This window comes from Aedes albopictus, chromosome 2 (genome assembly GCF_035046485.1).
Source record: "Aedes albopictus strain Foshan chromosome 2, AalbF5, whole genome shotgun sequence".
NCBI classification, from domain to species: Eukaryota; Metazoa; Arthropoda; class Insecta; order Diptera; family Culicidae; genus Aedes; species Aedes albopictus.
Window position 1 is genome coordinate 5681830 of NC_085137.1, and position 23076 is coordinate 5704905.

General features: G+C 37.4%; 1 protein-coding gene across 2 annotated transcripts in view; it reads left to right on the top strand.

Moving 5' to 3' along the window:
* Positions 1-23076, top strand: part of LOC109411682 (DNA-binding protein D-ETS-6) — a 45230-nt gene that overhangs the window by 5911 nt on the left and 16243 nt on the right. The window contains exon 1 of one of the 2 annotated variants that reach the window (XM_029864397.2): positions 21722-22021. The exons of the other annotated variant lie outside the window; for it this stretch is intronic. Coding sequence (XP_029720257.2) covers positions 21823-22021 — 199 coding nt within the window. The 5' untranslated portion in view covers positions 21722-21822. Of the gene's footprint in view, positions 1-21721; positions 22022-23076 lie in introns of those variants that run through there. 2 annotated transcript variants of the gene reach the window in all.

Genomic DNA, 23076 nt, shown 5'->3' on the forward strand with positions numbered 1-23076 from the left:
CCACTTTACTCAGAAAGATGGTGTCTTCGGCAAAGTTGTTTGGTAGATCAAAGACCAAATGGAGGAAAAGTTACCTCTCGTGCCGACCTTCTAAAAGATCTTTTGATCTTGGAAGTTCAAGTTTTTACTTACAGATAGTTGTCCGTTTGAATCGTAATCTCACCACTAGATGACGTTAGTGAACATAAACAATGTATATGCAATAGTTCTCAGGATCCTGATTACTAGAAGAGAGATGGTGGTTTCGGCAAAGTTGTCAAATAGGTTAAGTGCATTTGGTTGATGGGCCGTTGAAATCAATATTTCGACAGTAAGTGGTGCTAATGAGTATGCAAATTTTATATCTTATATATCTCCGAGTCTGATTACCTGGGAAGTTGATATCTTAGGCAAGGTTGGTTGGTAGATCAAGGGCTTTCAATTGATTGACCATTTGATTCGTGCTTCTTCCACCAGAAGACACTAGTTGTAAATTTGCAAAAGCATGAACGTGTTATTATTCATCTAGAAAAAAATCAACAAGCTGAAAATTTTTATACTTCCGAAAGTTTTCAAAATTTGAAAATTACACAACTAGTTGATTATATTATTTTAAATTTGTACTTGGTTGATTAATTTTACATGAAGTTAAAGCGCTTAGTAAAATATTCAATACCTGACCGTCGTATTTCAATATACTATATCTTAAGGTTGTCAATGTCACGGGATAAGTACATCCATCCTTTATCCATCAAACAACAATGTCGAAGACATCATCTTTCTAAGTCATCAGGATCTTGAGATATATGAGGTATAAAATTGGAATGCTCACTAGTGCCACCTGGATGTGAAATTGCACGTCATATTTGTCTTCATCAGTGAGTGTTTGATCTACTAAACAACCTGTCATAAGACACCATCTTTCTAAGTAATCAGTGTCCTGAGACATATGAGTACGGGATAAGTACATCCATCCTTTATCAATCAAACAACAATGTCGAAGACATCATCTTTCTAAGTCATCAGGATCTTGAGATATATGAGGTACAAAATTTGAATACATACTAGCACCACATCTAGGTTTCAAATCATACGGCTCTCCATCAGTTAGTGTTCGATCTACTAAACAACTTTGCTGAAGACATCATCTTTCTAAGTCATCAGGATCTCGAGATATATGAGTCACAGACAAACAGACGTAACACCTTGAACGATTTTCATGGAAATCCATCGCCCAGTTCACACTACCATCACCTGGTGGAAAAGCTGCACGAATAACTGTGTTGTGCAATATCGTCAACAGAAGGCGTTAGCGTGAAACGTCAAACGCATAGAAAAATGATGCGCGCGCCTCTGGTTTTGAAAACCACAACTATTAAGATTTAAAATGATCGTTAAAAGCGTGGTCGATGGAAATTTTGCAAGTGTTACGTCTGTTTGTCTGTGTATGAGTTATAATATTTGAGTACTCACTCCAGGTGGCGATGTGGAATTTCACATCATACTTGTCTTCATCAGTTAGTGTTTGATCTACTAAACAACTTTGCAGAAGACACCATCTTTCTAAGTAATCAGGGTCCTGAGATGTATGAGTTATAAAATTTCAATGCCCACTAGCGCCACCTAGATGTGGAGTTTCAAACCAAACGGTTCTCCATCAGTTAGTGTTTAACAAACCAAACAACTTTGCCGAAGACACCATCTTTCTAAGTACTCAGGATCCTGAGTTATATGGGATATAAAAATTACATGCTCACTAGCGCCGCCTATCGGTTGAAATATGAATTTCTCAGATCACCTCGCGAAGGCCCTTGATATCCCAAGTAACTTTGCCGAAGACACCATATTTCTAGATCCTTTAGATTTTAAAATATGAATTAGTACATTCAACTGTCTATCTTATCCTAAATATAGTACGTTCTTCATATTGCGATTTTCAATTTTCCGCATTATAAGGAGTTATACTGTTTTCAAAAAAGGTCTTATAATATTCCAAATAAGATTCCTGTAGAATACATTTGGGGTTGACATCGATAGAAAAAATGGTTTCAAAGTAATAGTCGATAATTCTCATGTGTTGTACAAAGTACAACAGCGCGATTAACGGAAGGTTAAATAAACATAGTACAAAAATTCCGACTCTTCTTGTAGTTCTTTCACTTGAAAGTCATCTTATTAATTCAATAATGCAAGAATTCTACAGATATACTTAAGAGGCATTAGGATACAAAGAAATAAAAAAAAACGTCTTTATTACTACACAGAACTATTTTTTCAGCTCTTATTAATCCCATTGTATTGTTTAACCAACCTAAAACCTTTATACCTAATTTTCTTACGATATTTTATGCCATTATTTCAAATATTTTCAACAATAATTACAGTACTGGACGAAATAAAGTGCGCATTGGCTGTTTTTCATACAAAATGCTTATGTTTAGGGGATCGCTTCTAATGCACCGATTGATCCCAAATTTTGTCTGAAGACTCGTAATAACTTGAAATTCGATCTGTGAAAAAAGAAAATATTTCTGAGCAAAACTTTTTAATATATTGCAAAATTCCCATTTCAAGAAAAATTGAGAAATTTTGAATTTGGAATAATTCTGAAATTTCATTTTTTAGGCAAATATATTCTGTTTGCAATGTTGATTAGTCCAACGAAACGCACAACTTTTCTGAACAAACCATATACTTCAAGTAATCCGTTTACAAAATAATGAAAAAATCTCAATTTATCTTTTTTTTTGAAATGGGAGTTTTACGATATTTTAAAAAGTTTTGCTCAGAAATATTTTCTTTTGTCACAGATAAAATTTCAAGTTATTACGAATGTCTAGACAAAATTTGGGATCAATCTGTGCATTAAAAGCTTAGATTCGACCCCCTGAACATGAGCATTTTATATGAAAAACAACTAATCTAGCTTACACACTTAAAATAGAGTACCGTATTGAGCTGTTCTATTTTTGGTAAAATTTCAGACTGCCGAATGTTCAGCAACATATTACCGAAGTTCGTTAAAAAATTACCGAACGTTCGGTAAACTCTACTGAATCATCGGTAATGTTTACCGAACGTTCGGTACAAAATAGCTGAACTTCGGCAAAACTGTGCTGAAAACCGAAAATAGAACAGCCGAACAAGTGATTCTAAAATAAGTGTGTACATTTGAGTGTTTACAAAACGTTAAACTTTATCATCGTTTCTCATTATCAGGACAATTTTTTCTAATATTTCTCTGAATTTCACAAATAAATGACCTTTTAAGGTCAACTATCTTGCTAACATGTCATAAACTAAAAGCCTAACATTTGAAGGGCTTTTACCTTCGTTTTTGTTTCAGTGTATAAGTAAGGGTGATGTACTAGAATAGTATCTCTAATCACTGCAATAAAAAGTTTTCTCATAAAATCTTTTGTATGAGTTTCCTGACACTTTTTTTTTATTTTTAGGGTCTCGGCTAAACGAATGTCTATCACTGTATAACATATGGCCAATAGATTAACTTCATTATTTAACAATATTCATGGCTTGACCTTGAAATAAATGTGCTCATGCCCTCCCTTAGTAAATATAAAAACGTAGTAGTAAAAATTTCTAGAACATCTAGAACATTAATTTTAAATTAGTATTCGTTTTCTTTCACAATGAAACATGAAATGAGCTCACCAATTTATGTGCATAATTAAAAAAAAACAGATTTTAATAGTTTATTAGCTGGGACTCCCGCTGTAAAACAAAACACAAATCCTAGAGAAAAAAAAAATCACCGAATGCAAGCGCACGCGAATTTGACTATCTTGCTGCCAATAGTCATTGGCACTATGCTGAGAAGCAAGCTTTGTCCCATCCGGGTCATTTGCCAAAAAGAAAAAGAAGAACCCAGTTTTCACCAGCCATTCCTCCAAAAAAAGCTTGCAGAAATTCTTTAATAGATTGTTACAGGAATTCCGCTAGCAAATCTTTCAGAAGTTTCATCAATGATTACTCCAGTTATTTTTGCAGCAATTTCTCAAGAGATTTTTGCAGGCAATTCCTCAACAAAGCTCTTAAAAAATCTTCTATGGGGTTCTAGTTGCTCCAGGGGATTTCTTCAATCATTCCTCCAGCGATTGTTCCATAAACTTCTCTTGGGACTCATTGAAACCTTTTTTCAGGGATTTCATCTAAAAAAAATTCTTCAGAGATTTTTTCATAAATTACTTCCGGAATTTCCAGGGGTTCCTTTAGATATTTCTTCGCAAAATTTAATTTCTTTAATAATATATATTAGTGATTTCATCAAGAAGTCTTCCAGATTTGTTTCAAATTTCTGCTTGGTTTCCTCCGAAAAATGTTCTGCAATTCTTTTAGGTTTTCATATCATCCTTCAAGGGTCTCTTCAGAAATTTATTACTGGACTTATTCAAAAACTCCTTTAATACCTACCATTGTCTGTATTTTCTGCTATGGTTCCTGCAGAAATTATTTCAAGGATTCTTCCTCATTTTTTTCCGAGGTTTATTTCAGAAATTTCTTAAGAGTGTCCTTTGGAAATCTCTTTTTTTTTCACAAATTCCTCCAGGATTTTTTCCTCAAGTTTATCCAAAACTTTCTCATAAAATTCTTGTAAGAATTCCTCCAAAAAACCATCTCAAAGAGTTTCTCCAGATATTCCCCAGAGATTCCACAGAAATTTTTTCAAAGATTTCTTCACAAAATACTTTAGAGAATTTTGTTCAGCATGTTTTCAAAAAAAATCTTGGAATCTCCAGCGGCATGTCCAGGAATTCCTGTAGAAATTCATACTCCATCTCCAGTATTTTTTTTGTAATTTCATGAAGTATTTCTGTAAAATCCGTGAAAAAATATCTGAAGAATTCCCGAAGGAATCCCAGGAGATATCTCTGAAAGAATCGCAGGAGCAGTACCAAAAATACCCCTTTTAGAAATTTTTTCAGTAACTGATCAAATTTTCCAATGGATTCCAGGAGAAACCCTTGGAAGAATTTGCGAAAGAAACGCTGAAGAATTGTTGAAAAAGTTCTACATGAATTTCTGAAAAAAAATCTATGCAAGAATTTCTGATTAAATCCCATGCGGACATTAAAATCCTTAAACTGTTGAAGGAATCTTTGGAAATATTTCTGGAGAAATTCCTGGAGAAGTTTTGGAATGAATCCGTGGAGGAACTTCGAAAGAATCCTTGAATGAATTTTTCAATTAATCTTCTGACTGATTTCTGTAGTAATCTTTGGAGATATTCTTAAAAAACCCTGGAAGAATATCTGAAAGAATCCCAGGGAACCCAGTCAACACACGATCGTATATGATGATGAATAGGATGCAAAAGTGGAGGCGATATACGCACACTTTACACGTGGTTAAATGGAAGCATGTACGCATATGGCCTCCACTTAAACATCCTATTCAACATCATATAAGACTTTGTGTTACCTGGGAAGGTAATCCTAGAAGCTATTGTTGAAGACATTTCTGAGTACCTACCTGGAAAACCTGCTTGAGAAACTATTGGTGGAGCTCTTTCAGGAACTTATTAAACATATTTAGAGGAATTCCTGAGGAAATTTATTGTCAGAATACATGGATTTTTTGACATAATACCCGAAGGAAGTCGAGAAAAAAAAATTTTCGAGGAAATCTTGGAAGAATGTCTAGAGAAACACTTGAACTCCTGTACAGTATAATAGAACAATATCTTGAGTAGTAGTTTTAAAGGAAAATTTCTAGAGAAGTTCTTGAAGGCATCCACGTACGGATTTCCGAGATTTGTACAGAAGAAATGTCTGTATGAATTTCTGGAGGAACACCTGCTTAGAGCCGTGAAGACATTTATTGAAGAATCCCTCAAAAATTTTTCGAAGGAACTCCTGAAAGAGTCCTTGAGTTACTTCATGAAAGAAAACCTGGAAATATTTCTGAAGGAAAAACGTCTTCAAATTATGTCACGCTTTGAGGAGGGAGGGAAGATCAGCATAGTGTGCCGACCCATATACAGTAGGCCGTCCCTTATTTTGCAAAAATTGGAAATGTTATAAGTTCGTTAGTGGAAAGTGATTGTTTTAGCTAAGAAATAATCGTGTCAAAATTTGAAGTTCGTATCTCAAGGCAAAGTGGTCCCTCAAGGGGCCTAATGTTTTCAAAAATTGTATGGGACCAAAAAACATGAATTTTTTTTTTGACAAAAAAAAATACGCTATTCTACTAAAACCGGTGATTTTAGGACCCTGAAGGGCCAAAAATGTGCTTAGATTTGCGATATCTCTACTCGTTTTTGAGTTATTGAACAAAATAAGGTAAGTTTTCTTCGGAATCTAAAAAAATGGTCAAAATTGCTGATTTATCAGTTGTTTTTTGTCAATATCTTGGAAACGAGTAGAGATATCGCAAATCTAAGCACATTTTTGGCCCTTTAGGGTCCTAAAATCACCGGTTTTAGTAGAATAGCGTATTTTTTTGTCAAAAAAAATTCATGTTTTTTGGTCCCATACAATTTTTGACAACTTTAGGCCCCTTGAGGGACCACTTAGCCTTGAGATACGGACTTCAAATTTTGACACGATCATTTTTTAGCTAAAACGATCATTTTCCACTAACGAACTTATAACATTTCTAAATTTTGCAAAATAAGGGACGGCCTAATATACAGGGGATACATAAAATGATCAGGACAGGTAAAATTTTTATTTTCCAAAAAATGGTTGGCTATCGGATAATTTAACCTTTTTTTTCAAGAATCGTTATAACTTCATGTAGAATGGCCCGATCTTCTCCAAAATTGGACCACTGATACACAACTAGTTGATGAACTCACAGTAAAAATTTGAAAAAATTTGATGCACTTTTCGAAAAGTTGAACTACTAGTTGAACATTTTTTGAAAAGTAAAAATTTTGCCTGCGCCGATTATTTTGTCTATCCCCTGTACAAAATTCAGAGGTCTCATACAAAACGTTTGCCATAGGGGTTGAAAATGGATAATTTATACGTGCCGCATTTTATGGATTTTCTTATCAATGCATAAATTTTAGAAGCAATCTATAGAAGATTCTTTATGCAAGTCCTTTAAAAAATTTATGGGTTAATCTGTGGAGATGTTTTTTAAAATTATAAATCTCTTGAAGGATTTCTAAAAGGAACTTGTGATGTATTTCTAAGATATAATCTGCGACCGGCCTATGTAGACCTATGTGTGTAGATCTCATCATACATATTGGATTTTCATTTTTCACTAAAGTCCAGCCAAAGAACTGCAAACTATTGACTAACTCGGGAGAATTGATTTGTAGACATTTCGTTATTTTGTGTATTTCCGTTAACTTGTAATATTTCGTTTTAACTCACAGTACAATAAGTAATATTGGTCACCCCGAAGAAACAACTTTCATAACTTGAAAAACATTTGTAAAACAACCAAAAGTTGCAAATTTTCAGTAAATTGAATTATAAAATAGCTGTGTCTCGGAAACAATTGCATTTAGCAAGCCTTTGCCGAAGACCTTTTTTGCTGCAAATTAGACATACTTTCATAATTCGATAGGAACAAAAATTGAAGCGTATTTTAATAATTTTCAAAAAATCCGTCGTAAAAAAAACAAAAGTAACGTTTCTGTCCATAATTTATTCTTCTTAACTCATGGTGCAAAAAAAAAACGGCAATACATTACAGTCACTATATTATACAGTCTGGCGGATAGAACTATCGGTGCCATCTGAACTTGTCATTTCGAAAAAGCTTGAATATGAGAGGAGCATTATGAACAGGCGTCATAAAATCCCGCGCTTCAACAGTGCATCAGAACTTCAGACGCTCAAATCTCAAGAAGCATGCTTCAAACAATATTATATTTTATTATTCTGTTCTTGTTCACTTGTAATGAGCTTAAAATAAGAAGATCAGGTGCGCTGGTTTTGTTTGTGTGCTCAAAATCGTAAGTAGGTGCCAAAGTCGGCCATTTTGGGATTTTAACAAATCTGTCCTTATAAATGTACGTTCTGAAAACACAGTCTGTCGAGAGTTTTATTTTTTCTCTAGTTTTGGCAGTATATATTGCAGTTGCCAGTTCTTAGGATTTTGTCTTCGCCAGATTGTATATATAGGGACTTACATACATGTACGCTATAACAAATAAAAAAAAATAAATAAAAATAAGATTTTTTTTTGTGATATTTGATTTTTGAGTATTATTTTTCGAATAAAATGAAAAATACAACATTTCATACACTGTGTATGTGTATTGCGTTCTCCATATAGTCCCATCAATTGTCTTAAATATTGCCGAAGACAGCTCATTAATCGGACAAACCGTTTCTCTTTTTTTTTTGATAATTTTCATTGGCATTTTGCCTAAAAAAAAGGCCTAATTCTTCAAAGTTAGGCTAGATTCAAAATGGCCAACTGGTAATGCAAATTGTCCTTTTTGGTCATGCAAAATTTGAGATAAATAAAAGAAAAACACAATTCGATCACCGAATTCAAATGGAAATGCTAAGATAAGGAAAAGAGTACTGAGGAACATTCATCAACTTAGACATTTACGGACTTCATGATGCATCGGCCATCTTACGTTAAAAACACTCTTTCATTGACGTCAAATGCTGCAGGATGTGTGCGAGCTAAAGAATATACATAATATGAGCAATGATAAGGATATCGTTTGGCCTCAGTCTCTATAATCTAGAAACGAGTGAACAATCCGGATATGACGCACGGCTATACTGCTAAGATGTTGACTATCGAAAATTGGGGACTAGTGTTTCATACATCACCGTAAAGAGGAAATTTTTGGGATCATTTTTAACGAAAAAAAAGTCGAAGTTCCATAAAAACTGTCTTGTTCGGCAGGCAATATGTGGATACTCTCACACGACTCTCAAGTAATGTTTTTTAGGTAAATACACTAGAAGAGGTTATTAGGTAGAGCCATCATAAAACCAAAAGGTACACCGGGGCAAGTTGAAACGCGTGGGGCAAGGCAAGATGAAACAGCGGGTTAACATTATGTTTTATACTGATGATAAACAGTTTGACTACGGGGCCCGTGGCGTAGTTGGTCACACGTTCGCTTCATATGCGGATGGTCATGGGTTTGATTCCCAGCCCCGGCACTTGCAATTTTTCGTCAGTTGCTTTTCCCCTGAGAGTAACTGACACTGACCCTCTTCTGAGCCCCATGGCTCAAACGAACCCGGATACCTGGACATCGGCGAACTGCTACTCATAATGGACCCCCAATCGAACTGGAAACGAACAACGGCCATCCATCATCATCCTTGTGCTCATCATTCTACTAGGTATAAAGTAGAAAAAGTGACAGCAGCAGAAAGGCCAGTTCGATAAAGTAGAATAGAATCTAGGCGCTGTACAAAATGTAAGTGCAGCTGTCAATTGAAATTGCTCACGTAGTGCCCCAGTGGACAATAGAGCTGTAAATTAGGTTAAGTGATTAAGAATAAAAAAAAAACAGTTTGATTGCCATAACACATAGTTTTTGATGCAAACTATCTTCTAGCGAAGGAGAAATTTCCAAATTGTATTGAAATCAATTTTAAAACTTCGCGTTTCATCTTACCCCACCCGTTTCAACTTGCTCCGGTATACCTTAGAAGGTATTAGGTTTTATGCCGATTCTCAAAACCTGTACAAGACAACTTGGTCATCAAAATGTTACTTGAGCTAGCGCTATAAACGGACAAACTTACGTTTAACCCTTTCGGGCCGGAACCACAAAACAAAATGGCTGTATAAAATCACCCGCTTGATAAAAGTGAACCCTGTCTTGGGCAAAGTTATTGCAAATCTACTCTATCTTGGAAAAAAGTGAGTAAATGGATTTTAAATATTATTCACATACTAGACCATCCTGAACACCAAGAAGTAAAAAAAAAACAAAATAATTGATACACCAGTAGCGTTAAGTGCTGATTTTGGATTACAGTAAGGACCCGATTTTGTCAGCCCCATTTTGCGACAAACTTTTAGTTCTCATTATACCGCATTTAGTTCACTACTGGACTGCGAACTGCGACATTGTAAGTGCGAAAACGTAAATAAAAGTGCGCGATTGCATCAAATCAGGTTGATGTCTTCGGCGCACTATTTCTTCAATCTATGGAGAACAAGTGCTCTGAAGACACCGAGTTGATTTGATGCAATCGCGCACTTTTATTAGCGTTTTCGCACTCGTGAAAACTAGTGCGATAGTCCAGTGGTGAACTAAATGCGCTATATCTTACGCTCACATTTTAAACAATTTATTGATATTTATCATCAAACTACAGCTGACATGCAGAACATAAAGGGATAACAAGTTTGGAAAACCGTTTAAGTTTTTAAAGAGAGCAAAAAATGTGTTCCGAAAAGGGGCTGACAAAATCGGGTCACTTATGTGTTTACTGCTGATGTCCGTGAATCTCTGGTAAACCTCGAAGCCACTTATTAGGATAATGCAGGTCATTCAAACTGTTTTGGAGTTAAGAACCTCAGATCTAAACTCGTAACAGTAATCATATCCCCTATACATAGTAACTTTGCATAACACAGCGCAACATTTTTTTTGTCTAAAGAGCAAACTTATGTGTATCTGAAGGATTTTGGGCCGCTGAATCCGAATCCGGGCTGAGATTTGCTCTAACACGTCACAATTTTGAGCTATACCTCAATTTATAGGGCAAACTATGCGATTTTGGGCTTTTTTTGACAGCAAGCCATTAAGCAAGGAAATATTTTTTTTAAGCAATCAAAAGGTTAATTGGTCAATTAACATCTAAATTAATGACTCATGCAAAATATTTCGTTTTACCTAATCAAATTTGATAGATTTAAGCATTTTATGTTAGTATGAAAAAACTTCATGCAACTTTTGGAGGGTGACTTGTATGGGAAATATCGTACTTACCAAAAATCGTTTAAAACTATCAAATTCGATTTGGTAAAACGAAATATTTTGAATGACTCGTTAATTTAGATGTTAATTGACCAATTAACCTTTTGATTGCTTAAAAAAAATATTTCCTTGCTTAATGGCTTGCAGTCAAAAAAGCCCAAAATCGCATATTTTGCCCTTTAAATTGAAGCATAGCTCGAAATTGTGACGTGTTAGAGCAAATCTGAGCCCGGATTCGGATTCAGCGGCCCAAAATCCTTCGGAGACACATAAGTTTGCTCTTGAGACAGACAAAAAGTTAATTTTTGTTACGCTGTGTAACCAATGGTTTTCCAGTTAACCTAGCGATTAAGACTATGGATCTCCAATCCGGAGACGACGGGTTCGATTCCCGTTCCGATCAGAAAAAAATTCTCGACTCTCTTGGCATAGTGTATCATTGTATTTGCCTAATAATTTACAAATTCATTCATATTTTAAAATTAAATCCACGCCTGAAATTCTTGTAACAGCTCCTAAATAAATTGTTTCTACAATAACTATACTGACTATACTGAAAATATGCTGAATCTCACATACCTACTTCTAGAACCGTGAAAATCATTCTTCTGGTATAATTCCCTCTTGTCAAAGAAAGTAAACGCTACTCACAAATCCCCTTCATCAACAACACAAGGGCTACATTGAACCGCATAATAAATGAATGATCCTTGACTGCTGAACCATTGTCCTCCAGAACTCTAGAACACTTCATAAAAATCACATTAAAGGTGGTGCCTTCTCATAAACGCGGTATTATCTTCTCTGATTCACCCGGAGCTAGTCACGTTGAGAACCGAAGGGAGATGTCACAAACTACACGCAGACAATCTGCGCCGAGCAGGTTTTTACAAGGAATTATGCTAATTTAAACAATAAACTGAACCCGGTTAAGCCCCGGTGACGGTGACATTTATATCAATTTCCCCGCTCTGAGGACTGACTGTTCCTGGTTCGACAAGGACATGCCCCCGTGTTGGTCGCTTGGCCTCTTCGGTAAACGCTGCGGGTGGCCGGCCAAACCGACCGGAATTGTGGGGAGATTCAGTAACCCAGCGTACCACAAACCGTCTACCGCCGCCGCCGAAAACTTACACAGCCACCCAAATCCCTTCCGATGGTTGTGGCTTCCTGCCAGGAAGGAAGCGTTTATAAATTGAATAAAGTACGATTTCCTTTTCACTACGTTTCCCGCATTATTGGGAAGATTCCACTACCCAGCGCTCAAGTGTGGAATCATCGTTGCGTAAGTGGCAAGAATAGCGAATTTGCAGAGCTTGTGATTCGTTTGATATATTTTAACATTTAATTTACAAAGCAAACTTTTTTTTAAGTTTCACAAATTAATTAATTGAGGAATGTTGATTACTGAAACTCCAATAACTTCCAACTTAAATTCCAAAAATCCTAGGATTACTAATTGAACTCTGGCCTTATTTGTGGATACTTCAGAATATGGTCCTCAAAATCAGCTATGTAGGGTCTGGGACCATTTGGGCAGGAGCACCTATTTTGGGCACTTGCTGCTATAACTCAGTCAATTTCAAACCGATCAACTTGAATTTTTGCGCATGGATAGATATTGTGCGTATCTGATTGTGTTTCAAAAATCATGTCAATCGGTTCAAACTTGACTGAGTTATAGCAGCAAGTGCCCAAAATAGGTGCTCCTGCCCAAATGTCCCAGAGCAGACCCTATTTGTTTTTCGTTAATTCTTAATCACTTAAGGTGAAACATCCAGAAATCCCATTGCAATTTTGCATACAAACTTTAGAGGCACAAATCTGACGAACGAAGCATCGAACCGAGCCGCACTTGTTTATCCTGGCTTTGCTCACTTGCAAAAAGAGGCAGTTTTTCCAAATCGAGAGTATTTGTTTACGAATTTTCAAGATTGGTGCTCTTGAAAACGTGAGTAGGGGACTAAATCGGCCATTGTGGCAGCCATGTTTGTAGTTTCTGAAGTTTCTCCTTAACCTCATTCCAATTGGCAGCTGCACTAGGCCGTCCCTTATGCTGCAAAAATTGGATACGTTATAAGTTCCATGTTGGCAAATGATCGTTTTAGCTAATGAATGATCGTATCAAAATTTGAAACGTGTGGTCCCTCAAAGGGCCTAATAAACAAGACATTTTTTTCGACGAAAAAATACGCTATTCTACTAAAACCGAGGATTTTAGGACCCTAAAGGGCCAAAAAATGTGCTTAGAAATGCGTTTCTGGGTTATTGACAAAAACAACTGGAAAAACAGCATTTTTGACCATATCTTTTAGATCCCGAAGGAAATCTACCCTATTTTGCTCAATAACTTAAAAACGAGTGGAGATAACGCAATTCTGAGCACAAAACACATTTTAGGACCCTGAAGGACCAAAAATGTGTTTTTTGGTTTCATACAATGTTTGACAACTTTAGACCCCTTGAGGGACCACTTAGCTTTAAGATACAGACTTCAAATTTTGACGTTGATGGGACAAATTGTCCTGATCTGTAACGGAACCAAAAAAGGGATTTACGGTAGACGACGACAAGAAGAGGACAAACGGAAGGGGACAGCGACAGACAGGGGCGAACAACAAAACCAAATGGCGGACAACGAAAACAAACAACGTACTACATCAAACTCTGAGATCAACACGTTTCAAAAACTGATAAATCAGGTTCATATATTCCCAATCAAGTCCTGCCAACACTTCTCTAACGGGTTTCTGCTGTTTTCCTCGGACCCGGAGAATTTCATGCAGCTCTGATCTGACCTCACGATACTTGTTACGAAGGATTTGAGTTTGGTGAAACTGGCAGCACTGGCATAGCTTAGCATATACAACTGGGCAAAATATTGGAGGCAGTAGACAGCAGAAGTGAAAGTGTTGGGATGTTTGTGTCTGGGAGTAGCAGAAAAATACTATAATGTAAGTTATATTAAGGATTAAAATAAGTTCGAATTTGTAATGATAAATAAAATTCCAGCATTGAAGCTGACCAAAAAAGGCTGCTTTCAATATGTATTCGTTCGCCCTGGACCCGCATTTCAACAATACTCATTGCATCTCCACATGACATATTCGACATTCTGGTAAGCCGCAGACACAGAAATTGCTTTCTAAGAGCCCAATACGGAAGGTATGTGCAGGTATGTGCATTCAACAAATAGTGGTTGGTCATCAGCCGACACATTACACGAATGAAAGTGCGGCCTAAATCCGACCCTTTGAATCATGACTTCTTCGACACCTGTGGAATGATGGAGTGCAACTATCTACCCATCTCTCCATTTGTGTTGTCAGCTGATCAAGGTCTCCTGACGGGCCAATGCAAAAAATTCGTCGAAGCCGATTTGACGCTCGTAAATATCGCCTTCGCCAGCGCCCACCTCAGCCAGAGAGTCCGCCTTCTCATTGCCCGGAATCGAGCAATGTGACGGGACCCCAAGCTATGGTGATAGTGTATGAGCATTTGGACAAAGCACTCAAGACCTGGCGTATTCCTTTACTGTCGGTAAAAATTAAGTAGTGCTCAGGTGGAAGAGTGCTAATGTACTCTAAGATGTAGTATATAGCCGACATATACCGAACAGGGCTTTTAAAGCATGAAGGCGGCGCTATGAAAATCGTTGTAGACACCAAAACCAGTCAAATCATTTGATTTTGAACTAACGCTAAGCAGTGGTGGTAAAAACTCAAATTCTCAAATCTCATGCTTGAGTTGTTTCACGCGCGATTCTTGACTCGCCAAACTCACCGCTGAAAAAATCATGCATGAGTTGACTCGCGATTTCACTCATTGCTTTATTTCTTGGTGTTCTTATTATTTACATCAAAGTTTTTAGGATTATATGATAGAACAAAAGCAAATCTAGCGTGCAATAACATTGAATGCCGTTCAAATTGATTTGGGTTCATTTTACAAGCGAATGAGATGTTGACGTTTGACTCGCGAGAGCTAGATTTTGCATGAAAATCTCGCGCGTGAGAAAATGATTCAGAATCGCGCGCGAGTTTGCTCACGCAGGAGCGGTTCATGAGCCTGCTTTGAGTGTGATTTTACCAACACTGACGCTAAGTATTGTTCAGGTTTTCACCTTTTGACCGCTGGACAACTATTTGACAGCTCCGCCCAGTATAAAATCCGACGAGGAATGATACAAATCGCTCCCATTCAAACTTCAAATTGATTTTTAAATAGGTTCCCGGGCACCAAAAATCATGAAAATCTGGATTTCAACCCAATTTGGCGTGCAGATTAAGAATGTGTAATTATCTCAACTTAACAATTGAGAAGCCAATTATTACAATAATTTTCACAAGAACTAGCTTTTCATGATGGTATTTGGGCTAATGTTACATTCGAGCTACCCAAGTAACATTTTGATGACCACTTAGTCTTGTAGAGGTTTTGAGAACCTTCATAAATCCTAATACCGGATTTCGTTTGAACATTTCTTCATGAAATACTTCAGAAATACCTTTAGAAAATTCAGAAGCTTAGTCAATACCGGGCGGCGCCTCTCGCTTTCTTACGCATTACTCCTAGGGAAGTGGAACCATCTCGGCAGGGCTTCTATTTTGGGCACTTCTTTGTTATGACTCAAACAATTTTAAACCAGTTGGCACAATTTTGTAAACGCAGTGAGACACAAAGTATCTAGCCGTGTACAAAATGTCTGATTCTGGTTTTGAATTGACTAAGTTATAGCGAAAAGCTGCCCAAAACACCAACCACTGCCCAAGTGGCTCGGTACCCTACGTACCTCACTTTCCTCATTTACGGGGCCACGCGCGCAGTCGCTCCTTTTGCTTATCCACAATTCCAATATCTTGATCCTGTGCCAGGGGGCCTGGTTGAGTATGGTGAGGAAAGATGCCCTTTTTCGAACTCACAGGTTTCAAGGGGTATCTGTACGTCTCAGCGGCGTTTCAAGGGGTAGGAGAGGTTAAGGGGGTCTCAGAGGTTTTCAGGCCGCGAAAAATAAAACAGAACACTACAAATTTACAATAATGCACGACGGAGTTTGTGTTTTGTATGCCTGATTGCATTCTTGTTAACAGTCTTTGTTCCTGTGCTCATAGCTTGGTTTTGTCTAGGAAAACTAATCCTAATTGGCTATCCCGAATCGGGTTTTAATGCAAGACGGCTGCATTTTGATGTGCTAGGAACCGTTTGCCTGTCTTGCAGTCATTTATCGCCAGAAATGACCTTGAAGTAAGCAACCGCTTTGGTTGCTAGGGCTCTTTTTCTCCTGAGTTATGGAAGAACCCTATAAATGCACATTAAAATTGTGAGAATATTCACAAGTTAACATTAAACATGCAACAGAAAAATAAAACTTGTAACAGTGTTTCAGGAGAGTCTCAGGGACGTTTTAAGGGCTCTCAGGAGCATTTCATGGAATCCTAGAGTGTTTCAAAGGAGTTTCAAGAGGTCTCCGAGGCGCTTTATACTATTGAAACGCTGTCGGAATCCCCGTAATCTCTTTGAAACACCCCTGAAGGCCATTTATTTCCTGATACCGTAAACCGGGGTCAAATTGATCTTCGGGTCGAAATTGATCACACGTTTTTCGGTTAGGTTTAGCATATTTTAAGTAACTTCCTTTCAACTATCGTGCAGTTGGGAACCGATACTAAACGATATTTGCTTGGAAACTATTTGAAGTAGGTTTTATCTAACGGAAAATCGTCTGATCAATTTCGACCCGGAGATCAATTTGACCCCGGTTTACGGTACCTCAGAAAAAAAACCTAAAACTCCTCGACAAAAAAAAACCCTAAACACGATAATCCCATCGAAATGTCCTTGAAATCCCCGTGTTTCATTTCAAATGACCCTGTTGCGATGATACCCCTCGTAGCAGCGGCGCTTGTATATCAGTATCGCCAAACACGTGCACTTCGGAGAAACGTCAGCTATCAACGTCAACGAGTGCTGAAATGTCACGAACAGGAAGGGTAGAAGAATAATATCTAATCCACACCATATGAAGTGAAGGTTGCACATGATTGATTTCTCCTAGGTTAAAAAAGGTGAACTATAATCTACAAAATTGTTTACATCCTACCTTTGAAGAATTCATTGATAAAATGAAACATCTGTAAAATCATTGCACAATTACTAATACTTAAAGTTCTAGTTTGTAGATTGAATTAATAACCTAAAAGGTGACCCATTAATAGTAAATTTATCCATTTTAGTAAATTGGCCAGACAGTAGGTATTTTTGTTTATACCTTTAGTTAACTCACATCCAAATTGTAGAACGGCTGATAAAACTAGACCCGCTTGCCTCGAAAGAATCTCTCTGTATTCGTATAGATTCACCAAAATTTGTTAGTATTGCATTAGGAAGCGTCAATAAATGACGTAGCAATTTTTAGCCGATCTTTTACCCCCCTTCCCCCATCGTAGCATATTTTCCTATATCTAATACATGGCTCGTCACTCAATCTTAGACTCCCCCGTCCCCCAAAAAAAACTACGTCATTTATGGACGCTTCTTTAATTAAAAATCCGATCAAAACTAATCACAAATAAAATTTCAGCTTGAAACATGCTATCATACTAACGACGGAGTTTGCTATCGAGACCTTGGTAGAATACCCCCCACAGACCCTGAAACCTCTTAGAACACCCTTTATAGATTCTTAAATACCCTCTCCCTGAAACGACCCTGAAATCCCCTTGCAGCGTCCCTGAAATACTATCAAACGCCCCTAAAACCTCTCGGGACGCCCTTGAATGTTCCTGAAATACCCTAAAATTCTCTGAAATGCTTCGAAACGCCTCTGACACCCATGTAACGCTTTAAAAAGCTCCTGAGATCGTCGTGAATCATTTAAGGGTGGCTAAGGCCCCTTGAATACTATCGAAACACCCATGAATTCTCCGTAATCCTATTAAAACGTCAACGAAACCTGTCGGAACGCTCTTAAAAGGCTCCTGAAATCTCCTGAAACAACCCTCTGAAACGCCCTTGAAGTCCCTTGGAACCCTTCTTCGCACCATTTCAAATGCCCAGGAGCAAGACCTATTCTCGCGATGAATGAAGAACATATTAAATCTAGTAGGATGTTGGGGTCAATATAACCCAGACAGCACTACTGAACATGCACTACGCCATCGTGGTGCCAAAAACCTGAGAAGGATTAAGGCCTTATTTATGCTTCTCCTAAGGCAGAAAAAGAGTTTCCAGTGTGTCAACTTTCCATAAGGAGTAGAGTGGGTCATCGTTTATATGGAAAAATGAAAAATTCAATGGTATCCCCTCAAATCAAATCTTTTTTGATCCCATTTGAGAACCCAAATAAGTGTGCAAAATTTGGGCACGATCGGTTATGTCTACGTTTTGCGCATCGCGTTTGAAGTTTATATGGGGTTTTACATGGGAAAACACACTTTTTTACATTTCTCTTATAACAAGCTCGAATTTTTCTAAAACCATGTAACCGATAAAGTGAAAACATAGCCTAGGGTGTCCTGAAAAACTTTGTCGAAGACCGCGAAGTTATCTGATGCTTATGAAAAAAGTTATAGCGTTGGCATTACTTGGCGAAACAGCATGATTTTATTGCTATTGTTATTCCTTTACATGTTGAAACATAAACACATGCATGCGGTTCGTTGGTTATAACTATTTTCACAAGCATCGGATCATTTTGCGATCTTCAACAAAGTTTTTCAGAATATCTTAGGCTATCATTTTACAGTACTGGTTGAAAAGTTTCAGACAAACTTTTTCAACTAATGACAAAAATGCAAAAAAGTATGTTTTCCCACACAAATTTCAATTGCAATGCGCAAAGTGTAGACGCTCGATCGTGCTCAAATTTTGCATAGATACTCAGGACCCGAAACGAAACCAAAAAAACTTTGATCTGAGAAAACGGTTCCGATGACCCACACTAATAAGGAGCAAGTGTGGAGCGGACCTGGTGTGGTGGTTAGAACACAAGACTATCACGCCGAGGACCTGGGATCGAATCCCACTCCCGACATACTCACAAAATGTGGGTTCTTCCTTCGGAAGGGAAGTAAAGCGTGGGTCCCGAGATGAACTAGCCTAGGGTTAAAAATCTCGTTAATACAGACAAAAAAAAAGGAGCAAGCAAAATTGTTTCTTCTACGGAAATTCAACCAGAAACTGAAATCCCTTAGAAAAAACGGTTTTCTTTCAATATGTTTCGATTGGTTGAATTTTTCGTAATACCTTGTTCTGAACACTTCGGATACAAAAATATCACACGTTTTTGTCGAAGACGACAAACTCATATTTCTTAAATTTTAGTAAGTGGCCCCTTTTCTATGAAAAATTACTTATTCTAAAAATTTCTTTAAACGCTTCAAATATAAAAAAATGAGAATAAGATCTTTTAATGAGACTAAGATATTGAAAATGCACTTACGCACTTTTTTTTACATTTTAAAATATTAAGTATCGAAAAAAGCCATTCTTGTAAGGAATTCATGAATAACTTTTGAATTTGTGGAATAAAACTTGCTGCCTTTAAAAAAATATTGCATAAAAGATCTCTTAAAATGCTCGGAACAAAGCTTTTGTGCGAAAACAATGATTATTTTTTGAAAGAAAAACTTTTTTCAGTTGTTTTTTTTTTCAAAATTAGAAGCTTTCAACTTTGTAGAAAATTTTGTTCCACTATATGGAAAAACTAAAAAATTGATATAGTGATCTTGTCAACCATTTGGGCCACTCTAATTTAACAACAGGGGATTTTTTTATTATCGTACAAATTGGTACCAAGGCTTGTACCAAGGTTCTTAGAATTCAATGAAATTGTTTTCACAGGTAGGGTTCATATATACATATATGAACAAAAACAAAATTGAACAAAAATCAGGGTCGCCTAATTTTTCGGAAAATTCCAGTGGAAAACCAACATGTTCCACAGACGCCACCTACTTTAAAAAATCATAACTCGAGAACGAAGCATCGTACACACAATGTTTTTTTTTTGTGAAATTATAAGCAAATTTTCTCAGCAATTGAAAAAAAAAATGAAAGTTGTTTTCCAAATTTTCCATGCTCTAATGTACGTATTTTTTTTTTTTTTGGAAATTTCGCTAAAATTTCGTCTCATAAACTTGCAGATTTCTCGAATTCCATAAATCTAATGCAAAAATTGTGTTCCGATGATCGAAAGTTATTGCATTCATTATTTTATTAATGCAAAAAGATTAAAAATTAGTTGACTGCAACGCAAGATGAATTTTAATAAATTCCATATTTTTAAAAACTGTAGAATTTTCTGGTGAAACCCTATAAACTGTAATTTTTAAAAGTTTTCGTAGTACGGTTCCGACAGCACGTAATTAAACATGAGCAAATTTAATCGTTGGTAGAATTTCATGACTCTCGTTTTATTTTGTAAACTAGTTAAATTAGTGACTACGGTCGAATAGTCACTGCCAAAGCCATTTTTACTGCAACAGAGGACATCCGAGTTCGAAAGATTCTACACTCCGAAATGAACAGCGACAAGTTTAAATCCCCATGAATAAATTACCAATAGAACAAACCGCAGGAGACTGTTATTGAATTTTTCTAAATTTACCCTCCTCAACAGGGCCCATATAGCCGAGGCGGTAAACGCACGGGTATTCAGCATGACCATGCTGAGGGTGACGGGTTCGATTCCCGGTCGGTCCAGGATCTTTTCGTAAAGGAAATTTCCTTGACTTCCTTGGGCATAGAGTATCTTCGTGCCTGCCACACGATATACACATGCAAAATGGTCATTGGCAGAGGAAGCTCTCAGTTAATAACTGTGGAAGTGCTCATAGAACACTAAGCTGAGAAGCAGGCTTTGTCCCAGTGAGGACGTTACGCCAAGAAGAGGAGAGAGGACCCTCCTCAACATGGGCCGTCCATATATTAGGCTCCGAAAACCTTTTATCGAAACGCCATCAAATCAACCAAACTATACCTCGTTAACTGATATCCGGCAAAATTACCACACGAGCATCATTTTTCTCCGAATAGCATTCTCCGAGATAGCATCTCCTCTCTCGCACGTGAGGTGGAAATCCCCTGTCGTGTGCACCGCCGGGGTAAAAACGCCCGGAAAACTTCCCTTAGCGTGAATCCTACGTCCCTCCATGCGACGACGACGACGGCGACGACGGCGACGACGGAACACAGTTGTTGACTCAGGGATTAAGTGTGGCTCATGCGCTTCCGCAGCAAACAAACAAATGCCGCCGACACAGAGTGGGGGAAGGGTGTAAGGAAACACAAAGGGGTTGGTGCGGAAATTCTTGGCAAACATCAGAACAAACAAACAAAAGATTCCCGAACACGGAAGTGGTCAGTCAGTCGTGTCACGACGCCAGACCGGACTGGATCTTCCGCGGAAATCGTTTCTGTTTTCGTGACCCAGAGTGGTTCAAACGGTTCGAAGAAATTGTGTAACTCTGAATTTTTAAGGCTCGATACCTCTTACCAATAAAAGTCAGATTTTAATTAAATATTTCAAAATAAAATCTGGCATGTCATTAAGGAGGTGTAAATTTACAAACCATGATGTAATTTTCCATCTTTCAAAATTAAATGCACATGTAAGATCATTCAACATCAGTTGTACTTTCCATGGTAATATCTAGTCAATTTACGTTGTGTGAATAATTACACTCAGAATCAGGTAGATATGAAAAACTATGTAAATGTAAACTATGTAATTCAAAGAAGTTCAGATAAGTGATTTGAACAAACTAGAATAGATGTAATAGAAAATTACACCTGGATTAGATATAAACTCCACGTGGCTCGTTCAATCATACCGGTGTGATACCATGTGAATTTACAAGAACCTCACAAAGTGTGCAGTGGATACCACTTCAAACAGTAGTGTAGTGCAACTCGTCTATCCCGTTCCGCGTGAGTGTGATCGGTGGTTTGCGGAAATGAGCGCCAGTGTTGAGTCAATGAGCTTGGGCCTGGGCACGACTGCGATGTGGAGATTTTCCGAGGATCATTTGCATGTGGCGAGACACTTCGCATCCGTGCGGGTTTATCCAGCGGCCAGTCACTACAATGGACAGTACGGTCATCATCATCATCATCATCATCACCCGCACCGATCGCTGCCGCTGCTTTACGGAGGTACGGAGGTTTGGCCGGCTTTCGGCTATTCATAGTTCTTTTGATAAACCTAATTGGCTAGTGTGACTCACGTCACGTTATGGGAGGCCGGACCACAATGCTATAAAGGATGTGCCGCGGTGATATTTCCAAGTGTTTTCTACTGTTGGCGGCGCCTGGGTGGGATTAAAGATGTGAATTTATGTGTCGCTACATCTCATATCAACCGCCAAATGTTGGCACAGTACCCAATTCCAGGAATGTTGTGTTATTATGACGTGTTTACTGAGAATCAAATCTACTTTTTTTTTGGCTGCAGAGTTGGCAGAAAATTAAATAGGAAGAAAACAGAAACACAAAGTGGCTAACGAGTTAAGATTCGTTTTGCGGTTTCGCTTCAGTTGAATGCAAATTAAGTCATTACCAAATTTGTACATCGAATACGGATCCGTGGGAACGGTCGGTAAATATGATGACTAATGTGTACGATCACCGATATTCGATCTTTGTTTGGGTTGATGTTTTTGGGGAAAGAGTTAAATATTAGAGGTACTCACTAAACAGATTAAATTTTTGCGTAAGCCATGATTTTCTGCTTATTTGGAATGTTTCATGATTTTGCGAATGAAATAATCAAAGATTGCCTTGGTGATCGCGACATTTAATCAGTTTATGCTGTTAAGTGAATCCCCCTACTGTAATTTTGATGAAATAAACTAATTTTGATTAAAATAGGTCTAAAATCAGTTTAACCTTATTATCATGAAACAGTTCACAAATTTACATAGACTCATGAGAAATTTATAGTTCTACACAGGGCCAGATTTAGAGGGTGGTACAGGAAGGGAATGGATCCGGGTCCCCTAATTTTAGGGGCCCTCAAAACATTTTACTTCACGAATAAAAATGTGAAACAAGAAAATAAAAGTCGTACAAGAAACATCTCGTGATTTGGTTTTTATTATAAGAACTTCAAATTAATGTCTACTGACAAGATATTTGTGATGTGTTGTGGTTCTAATTGAGAAGACTTCAGCTACTTAAGATAGAGGAACTTACGTAATTTCGGCAGTTTT